This window comes from Cydia strobilella, chromosome 6, assembly GCF_947568885.1.
Source record: "Cydia strobilella chromosome 6, ilCydStro3.1, whole genome shotgun sequence".
NCBI lineage: Eukaryota > Metazoa > Arthropoda > Insecta > Lepidoptera > Tortricidae > Cydia > Cydia strobilella.
This window is the reverse complement of record NC_086046.1, coordinates 6,815,969-6,834,990: the sequence shown is the minus strand read 5'-3', so window position 1 is coordinate 6,834,990 and position 19,022 is coordinate 6,815,969. Positions and strand designations below refer to the sequence as shown.

At 42.8% G+C, this 19,022-nt stretch overlaps 2 protein-coding genes across 6 annotated transcripts in view; one reads left to right on the top strand and one right to left on the bottom strand.

The window, feature by feature from the left end:
* Positions 1-4,616: 4,616 nt before the first annotated feature.
* Positions 4,617-9,730, bottom strand: LOC134742297 (uncharacterized). The gene is made up of 2 exons (XM_063675348.1): positions 7,701-9,730; positions 4,617-4,742 (listed from the first exon to the last, which is right to left on the bottom strand). Exon 1 carries the CDS (start codon positions 9,728-9,730, stop codon positions 8,156-8,158), a length of 1,575 nt encoding a protein of 524 aa, XP_063531418.1. The 3' UTR covers positions 4,617-4,742; positions 7,701-8,155.
* An 8,518-nt stretch (positions 9,731-18,248) lies between these two features.
* LOC134742387 (glycine receptor subunit alpha-2-like) overlaps positions 18,249-19,022 on the top strand; it is a 37,196-nt gene continuing 36,422 nt past the window's right edge. For 2 of the 5 annotated variants that reach the window (XM_063675505.1, XM_063675504.1), the window contains exon 1: positions 18,255-18,739. In XM_063675505.1, the coding sequence (XP_063531575.1) occupies positions 18,648-18,739 (92 nt within the window). In that variant the 5' untranslated portion in view covers positions 18,255-18,647. Of the gene's footprint in view, positions 18,740-19,022 lie in introns of all 5 variants that reach the window. The other 3 variants (XM_063675507.1, XM_063675506.1, XM_063675508.1) reach the window with 3 other exon arrangements.

Here is a 19,022-nt window from a genome sequence, read left to right as displayed (position 1 = left end):
GATTAAGAGCCGACATATTGCATCGCATTTGCAAGTGCTGCAACTAGCATAAGAGCTGTGATTTAAGATGCGTATCGTAACCACATTCGTTTTGGTTAGCGCTCTTTAAATTCTTCTGAAAATGAAAACAACTTTATAGCGCGTAGCTCGCGCTGGCATGCGATAATCACTAGTGAAATAGAGGCTGCGACTACCCAGGTCATATCAGTCACTAAATATATGAACGAAAAATAAACAAATTTATATCTCCATCTTATTATAAATTGAAAAAGTTACTTTCTAATCATAACCATAACAAATAGATACTCAAAATTGTAAGAATGTACGTATTATTTCAACTGTTATTCCTTGCAACAAAAATTATCAAAAAAAAAATAAAAAAAATATAGGTCTCCATATACAAGGAACTCATTAGGGTCGCTATGTAGGGCAATAATGGCCGCCATCTTAAATATCTCACTTCCGGTCAAGATTTCGATCGGGCAACCGGCAAATTCGGATTCAGCGGGGTCAGATTAGTTTAAAAAATCCGGTTGCCAAAAAGTAACATGATTTGCCAGTCGTATCAAGAAGGAGAGCGATTTTGAATTTGTTTGTCTAGACTATATTTCCATACATTAGTATTTAAGTTTTAATTGGCGTTTTCTATCACGTCTTCTTGGCTAGGCCCCTAGGAAAGATAAGATTTTAATAATGCCCTAACACCCCGAGAACTAAATACTGTATCAAATAAATACATAGTTAATCAATAGAGGGCGAGTACAGGCGGATGTCAGTGGCGCTGAATTTTAAAGTCTTGTTGAATCAATGCCGCTGCTTACGTAGTTAGCGAGACGACGCCGTCAGGCGAGGCACGAAGGTTTCATCAAACTTGGCAAGGATAGTCGGATATGAATAAATAAATACACTGTATTAAATAATTTTCAGTGTATCTATAAAAAAAATATGCCACAAACGGGATTTGAATCCCTGGGCTGGGGGCCAATTTTGGAATTTGAGCGCTCGACATTAAAAGCGTCACATTTTGTCGACTATTTTCGTATTAACTTTACGAACAATTATGTTTGTCTACACTCGGGAGACTGTAGTATCAGTAGTACCTTTAGAATAGACTTGCAAGCGCTCCTACTCTGCGGCAGGAGTAGTAAATAATCACTATGATCACCCCCATGACAACCCCCATGATATCGTTGATAACCCCATGATCTCCGCCATGACCACCACCAATATTTACAAACACGACCACCCCTATGACTATGACTAACCCTATGACCAATCTATGACCACCCCATTACCACTGAGAAGGTAAGTATGGGGGTATGGCCCCCTTCAATATTATTTCCACATACATTTTCTCACTCTCGTTGCTCATGGCACATTGACTCAATGCTCATGGTGCCGTTACGTTAAGATGAAAGTGGTAGACCCGCGCAAAATCGCCTTTTATACAAACGTAGTCCTTATTTTCCTCTCTGGATATTAACATTATTGAAAATATTTTGACACAATTTGTTGTACATCAACCACAGCTATGCCCCTACGTTTGGTTTTTTTTTCGAATTTTTGATTATTATAAGTTAGGAGCATTTAAAAATTTGTATGAAAACTGTTTTTCGCTCCTAATTTTTACAATAATCAAACAATCTAAAAAAATCAAACGTAGGGACATAGCTATGGTTAATCTACATCAAATTATGGAAAAATATTTTCCATAATGTCAATATCCAGAAAGGAAAATGAGGACTATGTTTGTATGGAGAAACGGCCGTCCCCTTTCCTCTTAATTATATAACTTATTAAAATAAGCTATTTTAAGTAGACTGTACCACAGCAGGCACAAACCTACAACTATGACCTTTCATATTAACTGATGATTTCTCAGTAACTTGAGTTTATTTAAATTTACTTTCCGAGGAAATTGAATACACCTTCTTCGATATGTGCCCTTGCCTATCCGTCTCAAGTAATGAGATATTAGACATTTATTATTCTTAGGTTTGTTCATTCTACTGAGAATCTGGACTAGCGATTTACATTAATGATTCCTGTATTTTCTTACGTGAGTAGACAAATGCCATATTTGAATGTCAGATACATACTTATGTTACTTATGGCGTACCTACCTAAATTTAAAAAATTTAAAAACACTACGAAACTCGTAGCTTTCCGGAAAAGTAAAACGTACTTAGGTAAGTACTTACAGTCAAACCGTTAAGGCAATAACAAAAAAAACCGGCCAAGTGCGAGTCGGACTCGCGCACCGAGGGTTCCGTACTTTTTAGTATTTGTTGTTATAGCGGCAACAGAAATACATCATCTGTGAAAATGTCAACTGTCGCGTTTATTTATCCAAGATCACGCAGAATAACGTGCTTGAGAGAATATAGAAATGTATATGTGCATGCAATATCACATTTGCATATAGTCGCATGAGGGAAAATAAATAAATATAATTTAAACTGCCTAATTAATTAAATGTGAGCGTGTATATTATACCACAATATTAGAGAAAGAAAACTAATTTTAGTGAGCACGCTAGTAAACGAATGGCACTGTCAAGGACTGAAGTAAAAGGATTCTCGTCGTACAAAAACGTGATCGGGTTCCATCTTACCAGCAGCCTGAAATAGGATTCATCGAACCAAAAAATATTAACTAAAAACAAGAAGTCGCTATCTTATCTTCTTTCTTAGAAGTATTATTAATGAGTTTAATGCATAATATTTATTTGTTTATAAAAACTTGTACCTACATATGATGTCAATAATATTTTTCCGATAAACAGTGTTAGCCTCTTCTTCGTATTGATATAAAAGCGTTTCATACTGTGGATATCACATTCATTGCCAGCGCGAGCTACGTGCTACGAGTGTAGCCGATAACACGGTTTTTCCGCTTGGTAGCGAAAAGCGCCAACGAACAGAGAACCCCTGGCCGGTCGCTGACCGTTGACAGCGAATGTGATAGTCCACCATGCGCATGTATAACTGCGGATGACACTGCTCGTCAAAATTTTACGTTGTGGACAATAAACGTTACATTACTAGGTATTCAGCAACTCTTTTAAAGGATTGGAAGGAGGTTGGACTATTTGTAAGAAAACACATATCAGACTTCCAGTATGCTACAAGCGCGCGTCGAAATAATCAGCTGAGCCTAAATTAACATTATATAAAAACGGGCCCTATCAATAAAAATATATAATAAAATCCCCGTCTCCATCAAACAAGCCGAAACCTTTAATATATTTCGAAATAACCTAAAATCGTGGCTACTTAATAAAACATTTTATTCCTATACCAAGAATTTATGACATATGATACTCAATAATGTTATCTCATAATTTATTACCTAATTGAATACCAATTTGTTGACAGTATAATGGAATAATTGAATAAACTGACAATATAATATCCCTTTTGACATTACTGCATTCTTTTAAAAATATCGTATTGTAAATCTTATTGTAATTTTAATGTTTGCTATTTATATTGAATAATTATTTTTTTATTATTGATAATGTATTGTAAATGTCATCGGAAGTATATTTGGATTATTAAATTTAGAAATTAATCAAATCTATGTTATGTTAAGTTTTGTAAAGTATCTTTAAGTATTTAGTTATTAAGATTCCCTTGCTATACGCTATTCAGGGTCCATGCTGCTACAATTAAAATGACTATAACACCTATATGTACAATGGATTGCAGTCAATAAATGAAATTAATAGAAATAAAGGTTATTGAGACCAGTTACGGTTCAAATTGGTCGTACATTCATAACAACTCTACTTGCCTATTCGTAACTTGAGATTAGTGTCAAAAGTGACGTTTCTGGTTTAAGAACTGTCACTTTTGACAGTTACATATCACATCCATATCAAATTCAGATCAAATTCATAACCTGTTATTACAATCGGAATGGGCACGCCTTCTGATGTGTGTATAATGAAGCATCATTTGAGCTTTGAAAATATGTTCTTCGCACTTCTTCTTCACTTCTTCTATGTTCACTCATATTGTTATAGTGGTACTAGTTAAAATACCGCTTCTCGTCGGCACAATTGAACATTGTTAAGAGGATGCGTTTTTAGCAATTTTAGAATTCTTGTGTTAAGTTATCAGTTTTAAAAGAAATTATAAAAAACTCGAATTTGCGGCTTACTCTATGCGGTAGGTTGAAACCCGGCGGTTAGCATAAGTTTTTTGTTTGTTTAATGAAACATCGCGACTGCAGAGACTTCCTTGCCCTACTTCGGGCTATCACAGAGTTAAGCTTCGTTAGCATGCACACGGCTGTACGAAATTGTTGCATTGCAAGTTTTTATTACCTACTTGTTATGAAAATTATATGATCCCTGTATTTTATGGAAAAATGTATTAGGACCTCCATTACAAGGGAAATTATTAAGGGGAGGTATCATCTTTTATCACGCCATGCCCCTAGACGACCTAAAATCTTTCGGGCCCCCTTGTATTGTATTGTATTGTAGTTCGGGCGATTTTCCGCAACTCGACGACTGGCGCCTATTTTGCGTGACATGGGGGTGGGCTAGTCCTGCCAGCCCAGCTCCTCGAGGAAACCTATCAAACCTTTGATGTTGAGTAGGACCTCGGGGAGGTCTCTCGGGGATCCGAGATGTTTTGCCCTGTATGGGGCCACTCCGCTGCACTCCAGCACCACGTGAGAGGCTGTTTCTTCTGTCTCCATGCATCCTCTGCATAGGGGACTGTCTGTGACACCTGTTATAAAAAGATGTTTGTTAAATAGTCCATGACCTGTTATGACACTGGTCACCATGCTCAGTCGGGTCTTTCCTAATTGAAGGAGCACCCTTGTGAGCTTTCCGCTGATGCCAGGCATGGCTTGTTTGGCCTGTCTGCATCCAGTCTGGTTTAGCCAATGTTCTGTGTGTAGTTTCCCTGTACGTGCCAGCAGCATTGAGCGTACCTTGCTAAACGGTATCGGGAGGATCGGTTCTGGGCCAATCGCTCCCGCACTCGATCCTTGCCTGGCAAGCTCGTCCGCAGCATCGTTACCCCGGGATCCGCTGTGTCCTTTGATCCATTGTAGGGTGATCTTATTGTTATGACATACCTCCATTAGTCGTTCGTGGCATTCGTGTATAAGTTTGGATGTGACTATATGGCTTTTTAGAGCCATCAAGACTGCTCTACTGTCGGAGAGTATGCGGATGGAGGATCCTACTACCTTCCTTGCAGTGATGGCAGCCGCCGCGTTTATGATGCCCATGCACTCAGCCTGGAATACCGAGTTATGGGCTCCTAGCGGAGTGGTAATTGACATGTTCAGGTCTTCTGAGAAGGTTCCAGAGCCCGATCCGCTGTCTGTTTTGGACCCATCAGTGAAGATTCTGAGCTCCCGAGGATTGAGTCCTTCGTAATTGTCGTCCTCGTATAACTGTATTTTGTACCTTTTGTCGAAGATAGCTTGTTTATGAATCCGATCCGTGCCCGAATTGAGCACTGGAAATTCGTCATATACCTTAGCCAGGCAAGTTGTGTGAAGAGCTCCTATGATGTTGGACCATATATTAAGGGCTCGCAGCCTTACCGCTGAGAGACTGGCCTCTTGTTGTATGTGTAGGTGCAGCGGTGGAAGGCTTAACATGACCTCCATGGCTGCAGTCGGTGTGGACCTCGTACAGCCAGTGGTGGCCGCGCATGCGAGCCTTTGGAGTCTTTGTAGCTTGTCTCGTACGTTGCCTAGGTTTGTTCTTGGCCACCAAACCAGAGCACCGTAACAGAGTAAGGGGCGGATTATTGTCTTATAGAGCCAGAGAGTAATTTTTGGGTTGAGTCCCCACCTCTTACCAATCATCCTTCTGCATTGCCAGAAGACAACTCCCGCCTTGTCTATACGTTTGTTGATGTGATTGTTCCAGTTGAGTTTACTGTCGAGAGTTAGCCCTAAGTACTTAACTTCATCGGTCAGCTGTAGCTCGGTTTGGAAAAGTGTTGGTCTGGTAAAGTTGCCAAGCGCTCTTTTATTGGTGAACATTACCATTTCTGTTTTGGTGGGGTTGACTGATAGGTCGAATTCTCTACACCAGCGTTCTACAATCCGAAGAGCAGCCTGGGTGAGATCGCAGACTGTACTGGCAAATTTACCTGATATTAATATTGCCAGATCATCAGCGTAGCCTATTGTGTAGAAGTGTTCCTCGTTCAGTTTGGTTATAAGGTTGTTGACTACTAGGTTCCACAGCAGAGGTGACAGGACTCCCCCTTGAGGGCATCCTCGCACCGCCGCCACGGCCTGCGGTTCACCTGCATACCTTATAGTTCTTTTGTTTAGCATGTTCATAATCCACTTTGTTAGTCCGGGTTCCGCGCCGTGGCTATCCAAGGCATTCCCTATGCTGGTAAAGTGGGTCTTGTCGAAAGCGCCCTCGATGTCAATGAAGGTGCCAAGGCACAGTTCTTTGGCATGGATGGCTCTTTCAATGCGGCTGACGACCATGTGTAGTGCCGATTCTGTGGATTTACCTGAGCTGTACGCGTGCTGGTTGTTGTGCATCGGTGTGTTCTTTAGCGTTCGATCCCTCAAATCCCTGTCGCACAGTTTTTCCAGTATTTTCAGCAGGAATGATGTGAGACTGATGGGCCTGAAGGATTTAGCCGCCGTGTAGTCATTCTTACCTGGTTTTGGTATGAATATCACGTTCACATCCCTCCATCTCCTGGGCACGTACCCCCAGGCTAGGCATGCTGCCATGATGTTGGTCAGGGTTTCCTGGATGAGCTCTAGACCCCACTGTAGGAGAGCAGGGAAGATCCCATCCGGACCAGCCGCCTTGAAGGGATGGAAACTGTTTATAGCCCACCTGAGTTTCTCAGCGGTGACGACTCTGTGCGCCATTTGCCAGTTGTTGTCTGCTGTACTGTATACCTCATCCTGCTGATCTTCATCGGCGAGACTTACGCATCCTGGAAAGTGAGTTTCCAGGAGAAGGCGTTGGGTCTCTGCAGGGGAAGATGTGTACGTGCCATCGGGTCTCCGGAGTGAGCCCAATTGTGATGTGGTCTTGTACGCTAATGTTTTCCTTACACGGTTGGCGTGGTCTAGTGTTTCGATGCTGCTGCAGAAGTTCCTCCATGATAAGGATCTCCAGTACCGCAGTCTTTTTTTGTAATTGGCCTTGGCTTCATAGTAGTTGTCCCAGTCTACCTCGGCCGTTGTGTTCATGGCCCTGTTGAAGAGTCTCCTGGTTTTCCGTCGGAGTCTCTCCAGTTCTGGACCCCACCACTTGTGTCCCGTTATGGCAGTCCTTGCCGGTGGTTTTAAGGGACACGCCTTGTGGTAGCTGTCTACGAGGGCATCGGTTAAGATGTTTACCTGCTGTTCTATTTCAGTCGGTTCCCGGAAGTCGTCCCTCGGAGGAAGCAGGTCGAGGCTTTCACCTAGGACATTCCTGAAGGTGGCTCGGTCCGTTTTCCTGGGATTCCTTCGGGCGGTTGGTGTGTCACAAGATGCTAGTAGATTGAAGCGAATCCATCTATGGTCTGAGCAAGAGGCCTCCTGGGAGACGTGCCATCCCATGACTAGTTCACTGACCACCTCCGAAGCCAGAGTCAGGTCAATAATCGTCCTGCATCGTTTGTTTACGAATGTTGGTTCGGCACCTACATTTAAAATGTTTAGATTAGTAGTCACAAGATATTCAACAAGTGTCTTACCTCTGTTGTTACTGGTCTCCATTCCCCACAGCGGGTGGTGTGCGTTGGAGTCGGCCCCGATGATTAATGCGAGGCCCACTCTCTCGCAGTGGCTGACCAGTCGTTGTAGTTCGGCGGGCGGCGGCTCGTCCTCTCCGGGCATGTACGCCGAGGCGAGGACTAGGTCGCGACAGCCTGTTGGCAGTGGAACTTGTAGTTTAATCGCACACAGGTCTCTGGAACAGAACTCAGTGAGCGGTTGTGCAATGATATTGTTAGTGGTTAGGATACAAGCCCTAGGGACGGCGTGTACCGTGGAGTAATAGAGCTTACCTTTCGTGTCGGAGAGCCCGCGTATGTGACCGTTGCCCACCCATGGTTCTTGTAGGAGGGCAACGGCTGTTGGCAAACCTACCAGGCAGCGTCTCAGTTGGGCCGTAGCGGCCACGCTGTGCTGGAGGTTTGCTTGTAGGACACTAGCCGGTGTCCATGTTGTCGGTGGTGGGGTCTCCGTCTTGCATCTCCCCTCCCTCCTTCAACATGTCGGCCAGCCCCGTCTCTATCCAAGCCGACAGGTACTCACCGTCGGATGATGTCCCGGCTGGTTCATCACCAGTGCCAAGGAGTTCATCCTCCGAGGGTTCGGCTGTCGTTGGCTTGGGCATCGATGGGGGGGCAACTTCCTCTCCGGAGGCAGATTTACTCTGACCGGGGGTGCCCGGGGCCTGTCGACTAGGGACCTGTGCTCCCGTTACCCTTAGGGTGGAGTCCTGCAGGGTGGGAGGCTGGTCCAGGTATTTGCCTCCGGGACCCCTGAACCTGAGGTAGACATTACCCACTCCACAGTTCAGGGATCTCCCCCTCTCCATAAAGGCGGGGACGAGGTCTTCGGGGATTGTGAAGGCGACAAACCACCCCTGGTCTTGCCGCAGTATCTCAATGATGGACCAAGTGCCGACCTTGGCCCATTCATTCTGGTACTTCAGTCCGTCAGCTGCCTGACGGACGTCTTCCCAGGACGAGTTGTTTATGTTGGGTATAAGGAGCCCGCACTTAACTCTCCTTGCCATCTCCGACTGGCGAACTGCCGTTAGGGAGATGTCTGGCAAGGTTAGGGACTGGATGCATCGCTGAGACCAGGCGGCCGAGTATTCGTCCTCTGCGAAGACCCTCAGCTGCCCCTCAGCGAAAACCGGTTTACCCTTGAATTTAGGTGGCCGGGCTCCCACGATGTTCTTTCTCGCCTCCACCACGATTGCTTGGTGCAACCCGCGGAGAATGGCGTGGGATGTTTCAGCGGAGATCTTGCCCGACTTTGCGTCCGTGATGACGATCGTCAGGTCAGATGCCGCTGCTTGTGCGTACGACGCTTTCGGTTGGCTGGGGCTCACTAGTCGCTGCTTTTTGTTATCTCCTTGCGGGGAGAAGGACTCTTCTCGCGTCCTTTTAGCAGCGGCTCGTGCGAACTTGCCTGGCCGTCGTTTGGGTGGAACTGCAGGCGGAACAGCAGGGCTACTGGCCGACCTTCCTGCCTTAGGGGGTAGGATGGAACCTTTCCCCTTCGGCGGAGGCTTGCCAGCAGCATCCTGCTTGTTCGGCGCCGGTTCGGGTGCCGGCTTCTGAGAAGCCCGTGCTCCCTCCTCGGTTGCAGGGTTGTGTGTCTGTGTGTGTGTGTGTGTCTGTGTGGTGCCCAGCTGCTGATCTCGTGCTAGCCGAGCCGCGCGCCTCTGGTTCTTATTTTTCTTCTTCTTCTTAGCCACCCCACCTTGACGTTGAACAGGGGGGGGTGGGTTGGAAGAGGAAGAATTCCCGGCTCTGGCTAGGTGAGGCTTCCCACTAGTGGGTCGCTTCTTGGGCCTGCGGTCCACTACCTGCCAGTCCAGGAATGTGTTTGGGCCAGTCTGCTCCCCAGATGAACTAGGTTGCTGACCAGCCGGGTGGTTTGCTTGACGCACTGTCTCTGGGACAGCTTGTCTCGCATGTGTGGCTTCACCATTAGCGATGAACGCTGCTGGATCAGCTTGGGGGTTTTCGTTCGACCTGTTATCCATAGTTCGTACGTTTATCTTCATCCTCATCGGCTCCCACCCTACAAGGGCCCACAACATTGGGAACGCTTACCGGCACATATAAAAGGTGCTTTCAGTCGTTAGGACACCGACTCGGGTATAGAAGTGAGAAGTTGGCTAGTTGCGCGACATCGGAAATTTGTGAAGGTGGGACGTAGGGTCGCCCAGGTCAGACGCCCTCCGCCCGAATCACCTAAACGAATCTCCTCAGCATGGCCTTTCACCACCACATCAGCAGCCGAAACTACCTCTGCGGCCCTCCCACTTCTTGCCGTGAGCCCACCTACGGTACCTCACTAGACCATTTCCCGGACTGTGGCTAGTAGCCCGGGCCACCGTTTCGCCCGAAATTCGGGCCGAAGCAGACGTGTTGCCACGCGGGTTGGCAATGGCTCAATCGCCAGGATCCCGTCATCCTTGCTTACGGCGCTCAACTGTGCAGGTCCTAGCACAGGTGGGTTGTGTGTAGGTTGTCAGCAGTAACCCACTCCTGCTGACAACACCAGTGTGGATGTTAGCCGTGACTAGAAAGAGGCACGAATGCCAGTCGCTAGTGACGTTGCCCAGGGTGGACCAGAGGAGACAGACGGACCTTTGGGCGGGCCGAAGCCCACCCAAACTTCCCCCTGTCTCCCGCTCGGGGAGGTCATCACACCACACCACCCCCTAGGGCCCCCTTTTGTAGAGGTAAAAAAACCAAAAAAAATAGTGAAGGCTGCTTTTACTTTTATTAGGTACTTTAATACCTAACTTAATTTTTAACATGCAACCATAAGCTTTTATTTCTTCCAACCTGTAGCTATTATGCATAAACAATGTATCATACTCACATGCTAGCTATTTTAACGAATACATTTGCGTGTAAAAATGCACATAGCCCAGGAAATAACCGGTTTTGCAAAACATTAAATTATAATAGCTTATTTTTTTAATTTCATTATAATTCGATATTATTAGATAAAATATGCAAGAATTACACGAACTTTTAATCTGGTGGTCAACTTAGCGCTGATTTTTTATACTCAAATAATAATAAATATTAAAAAGCGTATTAACGGCATATTTAATCCACAATCAGTAAAAAAATAACTCGAAAAAATATGTTTACCAGAGGGACACAAAATAAACAAAGTTTATGGTGGGGGTGATGTATAAGTATGTCTTAAGTTACTAGAAACAAATATTACTTAATAAAAATCCTACAGAAAAACATTTGTAACATGTAGGTACATATATTTATGCTCGTAAACACATAACGACATTTTGTTGGATTCTGTTTCGCACTGCTATCAAAATATGTCCAATACACTAGATTAGACACTAGTTATAAGACACATGTACCGTTTGTGCCCAACTAAACATTAATACATGACAAACATATTTATAATGAATTATTTCCATTCAGCTAGTATACAGGTTTTGGGATTATACTGAGCAACTTTTACTATGGGATCAACCACGAAATCGCGAAAAAAAAATTACCCTCCCATATAAAATGGACCCGCCAAAATGTGTGAGACAGCCAAATATTTTTTCGCGATTTCGGGGTTGATCCCATAGTAAAAGTTGCTCAGTATAAGTCCTAAACATCCCTGGCAACGGGAATGCGCACTTATTTTTTAGCCACCGTGTATAAGCGGACAATAACTTTACTGGAGTAACATGGATTAACATCCATTTATAATTCGCTCATAATCGACCCTTTTGCCCTTTGTTACAAAATTTGACATTTCGAGAGGATATCCACATAATATCAAAACCGAACAGAACTGCGTATCTAACGACTGGACAAGAAGATGATTCTCCTCTTGATGAAATCTCCCAACTTGATGAACCGACACGACAATGTCATCGAGGTCGCAGAGAACTGTTGCATGAAAGCAGGGACAACCAATCACTGTAAAGATAGAAATACTGTTTTCATACAAACTACGTTTTTCGAGCACGATACGTTTTAAAACGTAGGTCTTTAAGTAGGCAGATGTAACAAAATCGCCAAAATCAGGAAGCGTTGTTAAGACCCCTTGCTCTTTTTTTCCACTACGACAAATAGCATTAACTACATTTGCTTTCATCAATTAAAATACCCAATCAATAAAATGACATACATACAAAAATAAATTAGCGCAATGAATCGTGTCAGTGTCAGCGCATGCGTATACGCTAGTGAGTTGTATAGGCTAAGGTGCATATATTAAAAAAATATTAAATTGTATACCTTGTTCTAATTAAATAAGGTGGAAAATTCAATGGGTCCTCAAATGTCGATACTGTATGTGTGCTTAAAACGACAGCACGGGGCGTCTGGCACGCTATCGTCGCATAGTGCGTCTTATTCCGGCTTCACTCCTACACCTAAATAACCAGATTTTTCAAATACCAGACGATGTTACGCAATTACAATTGACATTAGTCGATGTCGCGATCTCTCGTCTATTTAAATATGAAGCAACAGGTCCGAGATCCAACCTCGCATATTTTTACTCATTAATCTGTTACGATCCAATCAACACTAAACTGGATTGCTTTTTTGAGTGCACTTACATTAGTTACACTATTAAAGCGAGACCGGAAAATAAAATCAAAGGGCGGATGATCGTTAACTAGCCTCGCCGGCAGCTTGGGTGCGATTTATTAATAAATCCAACATTGACAAAGACCGCCAAAACACCTGGCGGGCGGCCAGGCACGAAAAAATCAGCCTACGCTGGCTGTCGCTCGCGGAACAATCCCATGACGCGACAGCTACCTAATGAAACATTTTCACAACTGTGAGCTCATTCCCAGTATAATTTGATCTCCGATTCATTAGCCACTATTCGTAATTAAAGATCAATCTTATACAAATGTTGATTAGCCAAAGACGGTTTAATTTAGTAAGTGTTTGTGAATAAGTTTTAGCGACTGCACTCCCAAAATAAACTGACGGAAAAGTTGATGTTCCTCGAAGATTACGCCGTCAAAATATGAGCCTACACAATAAGTGTGTGTGTGTGTTATTAACAGATGGAGGTCTGTGACGTGCGTTATCGACTCTTGTTCTAATTTTCTGTAAATTTGTTCGAGACGGACTATGAAACATATTATTTTATATGTAATTAGGTGCGGCGATTAAAATGGTCTGAAAATGTGTACATCATACAAGAAATGTTACGAGGGAATAAAATGATATGAATTGAAAAAGTCATTCATAACGAAACCTATGGAGGTTTGCTGCAAGGTTGCATAGGTTACGTGTATTTTATAATGCTTCAGTCACTAACAACTAGTTTATTCGACAAAAATATTGATTAATGTAGCATATTTTTCTCTCTGAAATTATAACCAGCTAAAGACGAAATTAAAAATTAAAATTCAAAATCGAGTTGCGGTTACCGGCGATTTTTTTTACACACTAGTTTGCTTTATATTGTTTAAATTTATAATTTTTTATTTATTATAGACGTGTGTCAACTTTCCTCAGTACCTGTTTCAAGTTACCTTGGCATTAGGAGAGTTGAAACAGATCGGTTTGATGCAGAAGACGAATGTTTTTAAATAGTTCCAAGTACAATAATTATGGTGTTTCTGTTTCGGGTGGTAAATGGTTATGAAATATGCTATCAGATGATACAAACTAGTACCTGTATGTAGTATGACCTGAGTTATGACCGAAAAAGTAAAATTAGTTAAAACTCTCCTTGGTCTCCTCTATCTATGCCTAGTGGCTGGTAACACCTCCAAGTCAGATCAGCAGATAAAATCTTTGGCCCTTTAGCTACTGGCGTTTTATTTTCTAAATGACAATCAAACAGCAATAGACTTACATACTTAGATTAGTTCACTAATTTCGACTTTTAATCTCGAGTGAAGTTCTTATTCTGATTTGGACAATCTAGGCCTAGGCATTAAAGTTGTGACATCATGTTAAGAAGTGTCCGAGACAAATATTTATAATTTATGAGTGAATTCATAAGATCTACCAGATCATTATAAATATAAAATTTATGATAGTCCATTGCCAAAGTTTGATTTTGGACACCAGTTGTAAAAAGCGAGTGTCATATCGGTAGGATGGCAAAGTCATGCCACGCGCCGTCTCGCCACGGCTCTCCACGTTCGCATGTAACGTGCGCGAAAACAACGTGTTAAAATTAGCGCAACCGCGCGCCCCGGCCGCAGCGAGACGCCGACTAAATATTTACCGAACTTCCGAACCAGCAATAATTATCGGCCGACAATTGTCCACTTTGTGCCCGAGGCAATTAAACGGACGTTGATTACCGTTGTTGTTTGGAAAATTGCAAATTTTCGAAAATAGAACGCGACGAGCTCGCGTTTTACGGTACTACATGCGTTAATTGCTTACTGATATTGTTGACTTTTCGTAACATTTTTATTAACAAGTAATGACCTACACGTAAACTGTTGTATCGATCCAGGCTACTCTGCTGTAATAAGATTTCCGTTTCAATGCTCTTGAGTGTAGGTACTTAACCTATACTAAGGAAACAAAATGAATTTGTAGAGTATATTTAGGGTTCATCCATTAATTAATGAAATAATTAACGATTAAAAACGATTATCGTTCCAAAAACTTGTTATTTAACTGTATAGCGAATAAAATAATTTAAATAAGTTAGTGACGTCACAAAATTTGTGACCCCCCCCCCCTTGTCACAACATGTCACATTTTCTTGACCCCCTCCCCCTCCCTAAACGTGTGATGTAATTAATGGATGACCTCTTATAAACTACATTAAACATTTAGCACAGTGTGCTATTGAAAATAAATTGTTAGGTACTAGTAATAAAACACAGCCGTAAAAATGAATGTAAACGTATCACGTATAGCGTAAAGAAACCAATGAACGTGTTAGTGTGTTACCCAACACGGGGTAAAGGGAATCCGGTCAAGTGCATGTTTACACTACGATGTACTGCGGCGGTAGCACGGTCGCATTTTTATCGCTCGTCACCATGCCTGTCACGTTCTAACAAAGTAAGTAAGTGCAAAAGTGACGGGCATAGTGACAGGCGATAAAAATGAAACCGTGCTGCGCCCGCGGGCACGTTCCATAGCTGCACCTGGTGAGAGCCTACGCGTTTTGTGCTAATGCCAGCGGAAACTGCTTTTCACGGGTGCTACGCGGCCTATTTGTTATAGGGACGATGATGTTGAAATTTATAACTAACTTAAAAAATAACTATTTATCACAATAAATTTGGACACTAAAAAATATGGACATTACAAAGAAATACAAGTTGCAAAGTAGGTATTTATTTTTTTAATGGAAAAAAATGGTATCATTCCATTTATTACGACGGCCGGTCTGGCCTAGTGGGTAGTGACCCTGCCTGTGAAGCCGATGGTCCTTGGTTCGAATCCCGGTAAGGGCATTTATTTGTGTGATAAGCACAGATAATGTTCCTGAGTCATGGGTGTTTTCTATGTATTTAAGTATTTATATATTATACTATATATCGTTGTCTGAATACCATAACACAAGCCTCCTGGGGCTTACCGTGGGCCTTAGTCAATTGATGTAAGAATGACCTATAATATTTATTATAATTTTTCTTTGGTTAGGATTTTATTACATGCATATAAAAGTATTTATTTATTATTATTAATATTTATTATTTATTACATTTTATAATAAAAAATGATGGCATTATACCGTCAAAACAGCATTTTGTTTTTAACCGACTTCAAGATTTCAAAGGGGGAGGTTCTCAATTCGGTTGTATGCTTTTTTTTAACGTTTGTTACTCCATAACTCCGTCATTTCTGGACCGATTTTGAAAATTCTGTTTTTGATTGTAAGTATATATATACAGATTGGTCCCGTTTTTGTCAAAAAGCAGTTCTGATGATGGGATCCATGAGGAATTGAGGGAACTCCTCAAATGTTAAAGGCATACATATAGTGATTTTAGTATTTTCATCAACAAATCAAGCACTTACATTTAAAAAAGTGACATTTGATGAAGTGGAACTGCTGATGATGATCAGAACGGAACTCTTCAATGACGCATAGTTCACGTTTGGCGATTTGTCCTCTTCGTTATGTTTGTTAAGTAAGTTAGGTTTGCAAGAAACATTTTTGTCAAGCTCGAGTTCTGATGATGGGATCCATGAGGAATCGAGGGAACTCCTCAAATGTGAAAGGCATACATATAGTGATTTGTGTATTTTCATCAACAAATCCAGCATTTACATTTAAAAAAGTGACATTTGATGAAGTGGAACTGCTGATGATGATCAGAATGGAACTCTTCAATGACACATAGTTCACGTTTGGCGATTTGTTCTCTTCCTTATGGACCCAGACCCAAACTTGGACCCGGACTCGGACCCGGACCCGGGTCTGAACATGGACCCCAACTCGGACCCGGACCGGGACCGAACTCTGACCCAAACTTGGACCCGGACAGCCGGACACAGACCCGGACTCGGATCCGGACCCAGACACGGACCCGGAAATGCTACTAGAAAAGTGGGTTAGGTGGGTGGGTGGGTTTTGAACTGCGATTCTCACAGATAAGAACTGCTATTAGAAAAGTAGGTTAGGTTAGGTTAGAGCTGTGACCCTTACAGAAACGAAATGCTATCAGAAAAGTAGGTTAGGTTAAAACTGCGACCCTTACAAAAACGAAATGCTACTAGAAAAGTGGGTCGTTTTACCTCCTTTTCTACATAATTAGGCAAAAGATGCTGTCTTTTTTATTTCATTGTCTGGAATATAAGAGTGCACCATCAACAATAAGTGAACTTTCAGCGGCATCCCCCATTGAAGTCGGTTTTATTTTCTTAAAAATTATGTTTTCCATACTTCAAGACGGTTTCGTGATCGGGGTCGTGACGTCACGAACCGTTTAGTAAGACGCGTTATGTGTGTTGTCAGACTTTAAATGACGTTTCTGATTATTTAATAGGGATGCTGACGTGAATCGCGAATATATATATATATATAACATGTTACGTTTTTACCATAGCAGGGACAGTACTGTAACTATCATGAATAATGTCACTAATAAAATAATGCAGGGCCGAGCGCATCTTGGAGTCGAGCCAAGACTTGGTACGTGTGTGACCATTAGGTGTGAAGAGCATACACATACACCACTCCACTTTCAGTGGCTGTGACGTGACGCACACAAACGCCACTAACTCTAATTCTAATATTCTCAGACCTAATCAAATCTTACACTTAATGCCAATACTATAAAGGCGTTGTAAATACAATTTCCATATCGATTACACGTTTAACTATGTAACATGCGCATGACTAAATGATAATTTAAGAGGAAACATTCATATATCGATTGATCCTCTATAACCCTTCTAAATTTACTTGCAAAACAACATTTGCATTCGGTTCGAGATTATGAACGACTGTTATCATTCGATCGGAACGATAAATATCGTCTGATGGTTGAATGCCGAATCGGCCCGGCTGGCGAGGTTCCTGCCGACTACTTACTCTAGTTACTCTATTTGCGCCGCTATGCCGCAACGCACGCAGCCTAAGTAGGCAAAAATTTAATAAATTCAGGCGGTCGCACGCAAGTAGGGTAGGCCTCGCCTGGTGAACGCGACGCGACAGATACTTTGCTAATACTATCTTATGTCGCACGTAACGTCAGTTAATGCGAGTAATCCTGTTTTAATTTACGGTTGACCTCGATAGTCGCTGGGCGCTTTAGTTAGCACATAGCATTTTTTTGAATTTACGTTATTATTAAACCTGACAGAGGTACTGCAGGAATAGCAAACTCCGAGGCCAACAGAAGAGCACATTTTAATCCCTTTATTGTCTCTAGATCTGCTGTATCTAATCTATTTGTTGGTTTGCTGCATCTTATGAAACTAAAGCCTTTGTTGACACCGTGATTGCGACCGGCGCGGTAGCACGCTGGTGCAAAGTGCAACCAGCATTAAGTACATTGTTTATGCTGTAACCAAGGGAGTTTTGCTTACGTTTTATGTTGTGCCTATAGTACCTAGTGTTTGTTGAGTTTGTACCTGGAGCGTAGTCTGCGGCTGGGCACGGCGCGTCACGCGAGCTTACTAAGCGAATAATTTTATTAACCTCACAACCGTTATACCTGATTTTAGGTAATGACCATTTTATCGTACCTGTCGTTAACATGCACTTTAGCTTACTATAAATGTGCGTAAAATTACGTTCGTGGTAGACTACGGACATTAAACTTTGTACGTAACCAGTTAATAAGTATATAAAGAATACAAATACCTAAATGTGAATATATTTTAATTAATTTGCACGTACTTACTTATTATATTAAAGTAGACTTTACCGTATCTACTGTGGCTGTGTACGTAAGTATACGTATACATTGAATTTATGTACAACGTGTAATCAAATTATTGCCAAGCCATTTCAAGGCAACGTCCATCTTCACATGGAATTTTTTAACAGTCGAACGCTTAAAATCTACCAAAAAAACCCGTGGGAAAACGCAACAACAATCTACATAGTGTTTTGTTTTTAAAGACCTCGTCGAATATAGAGTTGCGAGTGAATGATGCAAATCCATTCAGATAATCGTCTACCGCGTCACGATCTCGATATTCCCGTGACAAGCGGGTTGTTGACAGAAGGTGCACAACGCTGCCGCATACGCCGTAGACGGCTGCGTAGCGGGCTGTAAGATCTCGGACGCGTCAGAGCACGGGGTGAGAGCGATCCGTCCGCGAAGGTTGCGCCCGTGACCGCGCCCGCCGGCCGCCGCGCCCGCAGTACCGTGCCGCGCTCGTTCCTCCTCGCACCTCCCAGCCCGAGGACCGCCAGACCAGTGTAGTGATGTGCCCTTGCTGATGATGTATGGCCGCCAGTGTGTGACAGTGCGCGCGAACCGCGCGAGGCCCCGGCCCAAGAGACCGTAGCCCGACATGTGGACCTTGCTAGTGCCGCTGCTGGCCCTGGTCGCTTCCGGCGGTGGGGCCACCTTCGGAGCCAACAAAGCCCTGCTGGACTGCGCAAGGTTCGCTACACCCTCATAACAATCAGTTAAAGTTGTAAATACTTTATCGACAATGGCAAAACTGAAAGCAAGAAAACTCTCCATACAACAAGTTCTGAAAGGGAATAAAACTTGTGTCCAGTTTCGGTCCTTTATAAAGTTTGTGGCCCTTCCTCATCTACACTATACGTGCTATATGTATAGTATAACTTATTTCACTGTTAGTTTTTCAAACTACCGTGTTTTTATGCACTTTACAGTACTTTGATTATAGTGTTTTGTTAGAAAGTGTTTAATTGTTTAT

Coding starts and splice junctions, on each gene's coding strand:
- LOC134742297 (XM_063675348.1), bottom strand. CDS start 9,730: ATGGATAACAGGTCGAACGAAAACCCCCAAGCTGATCCAGCAGCGTTC.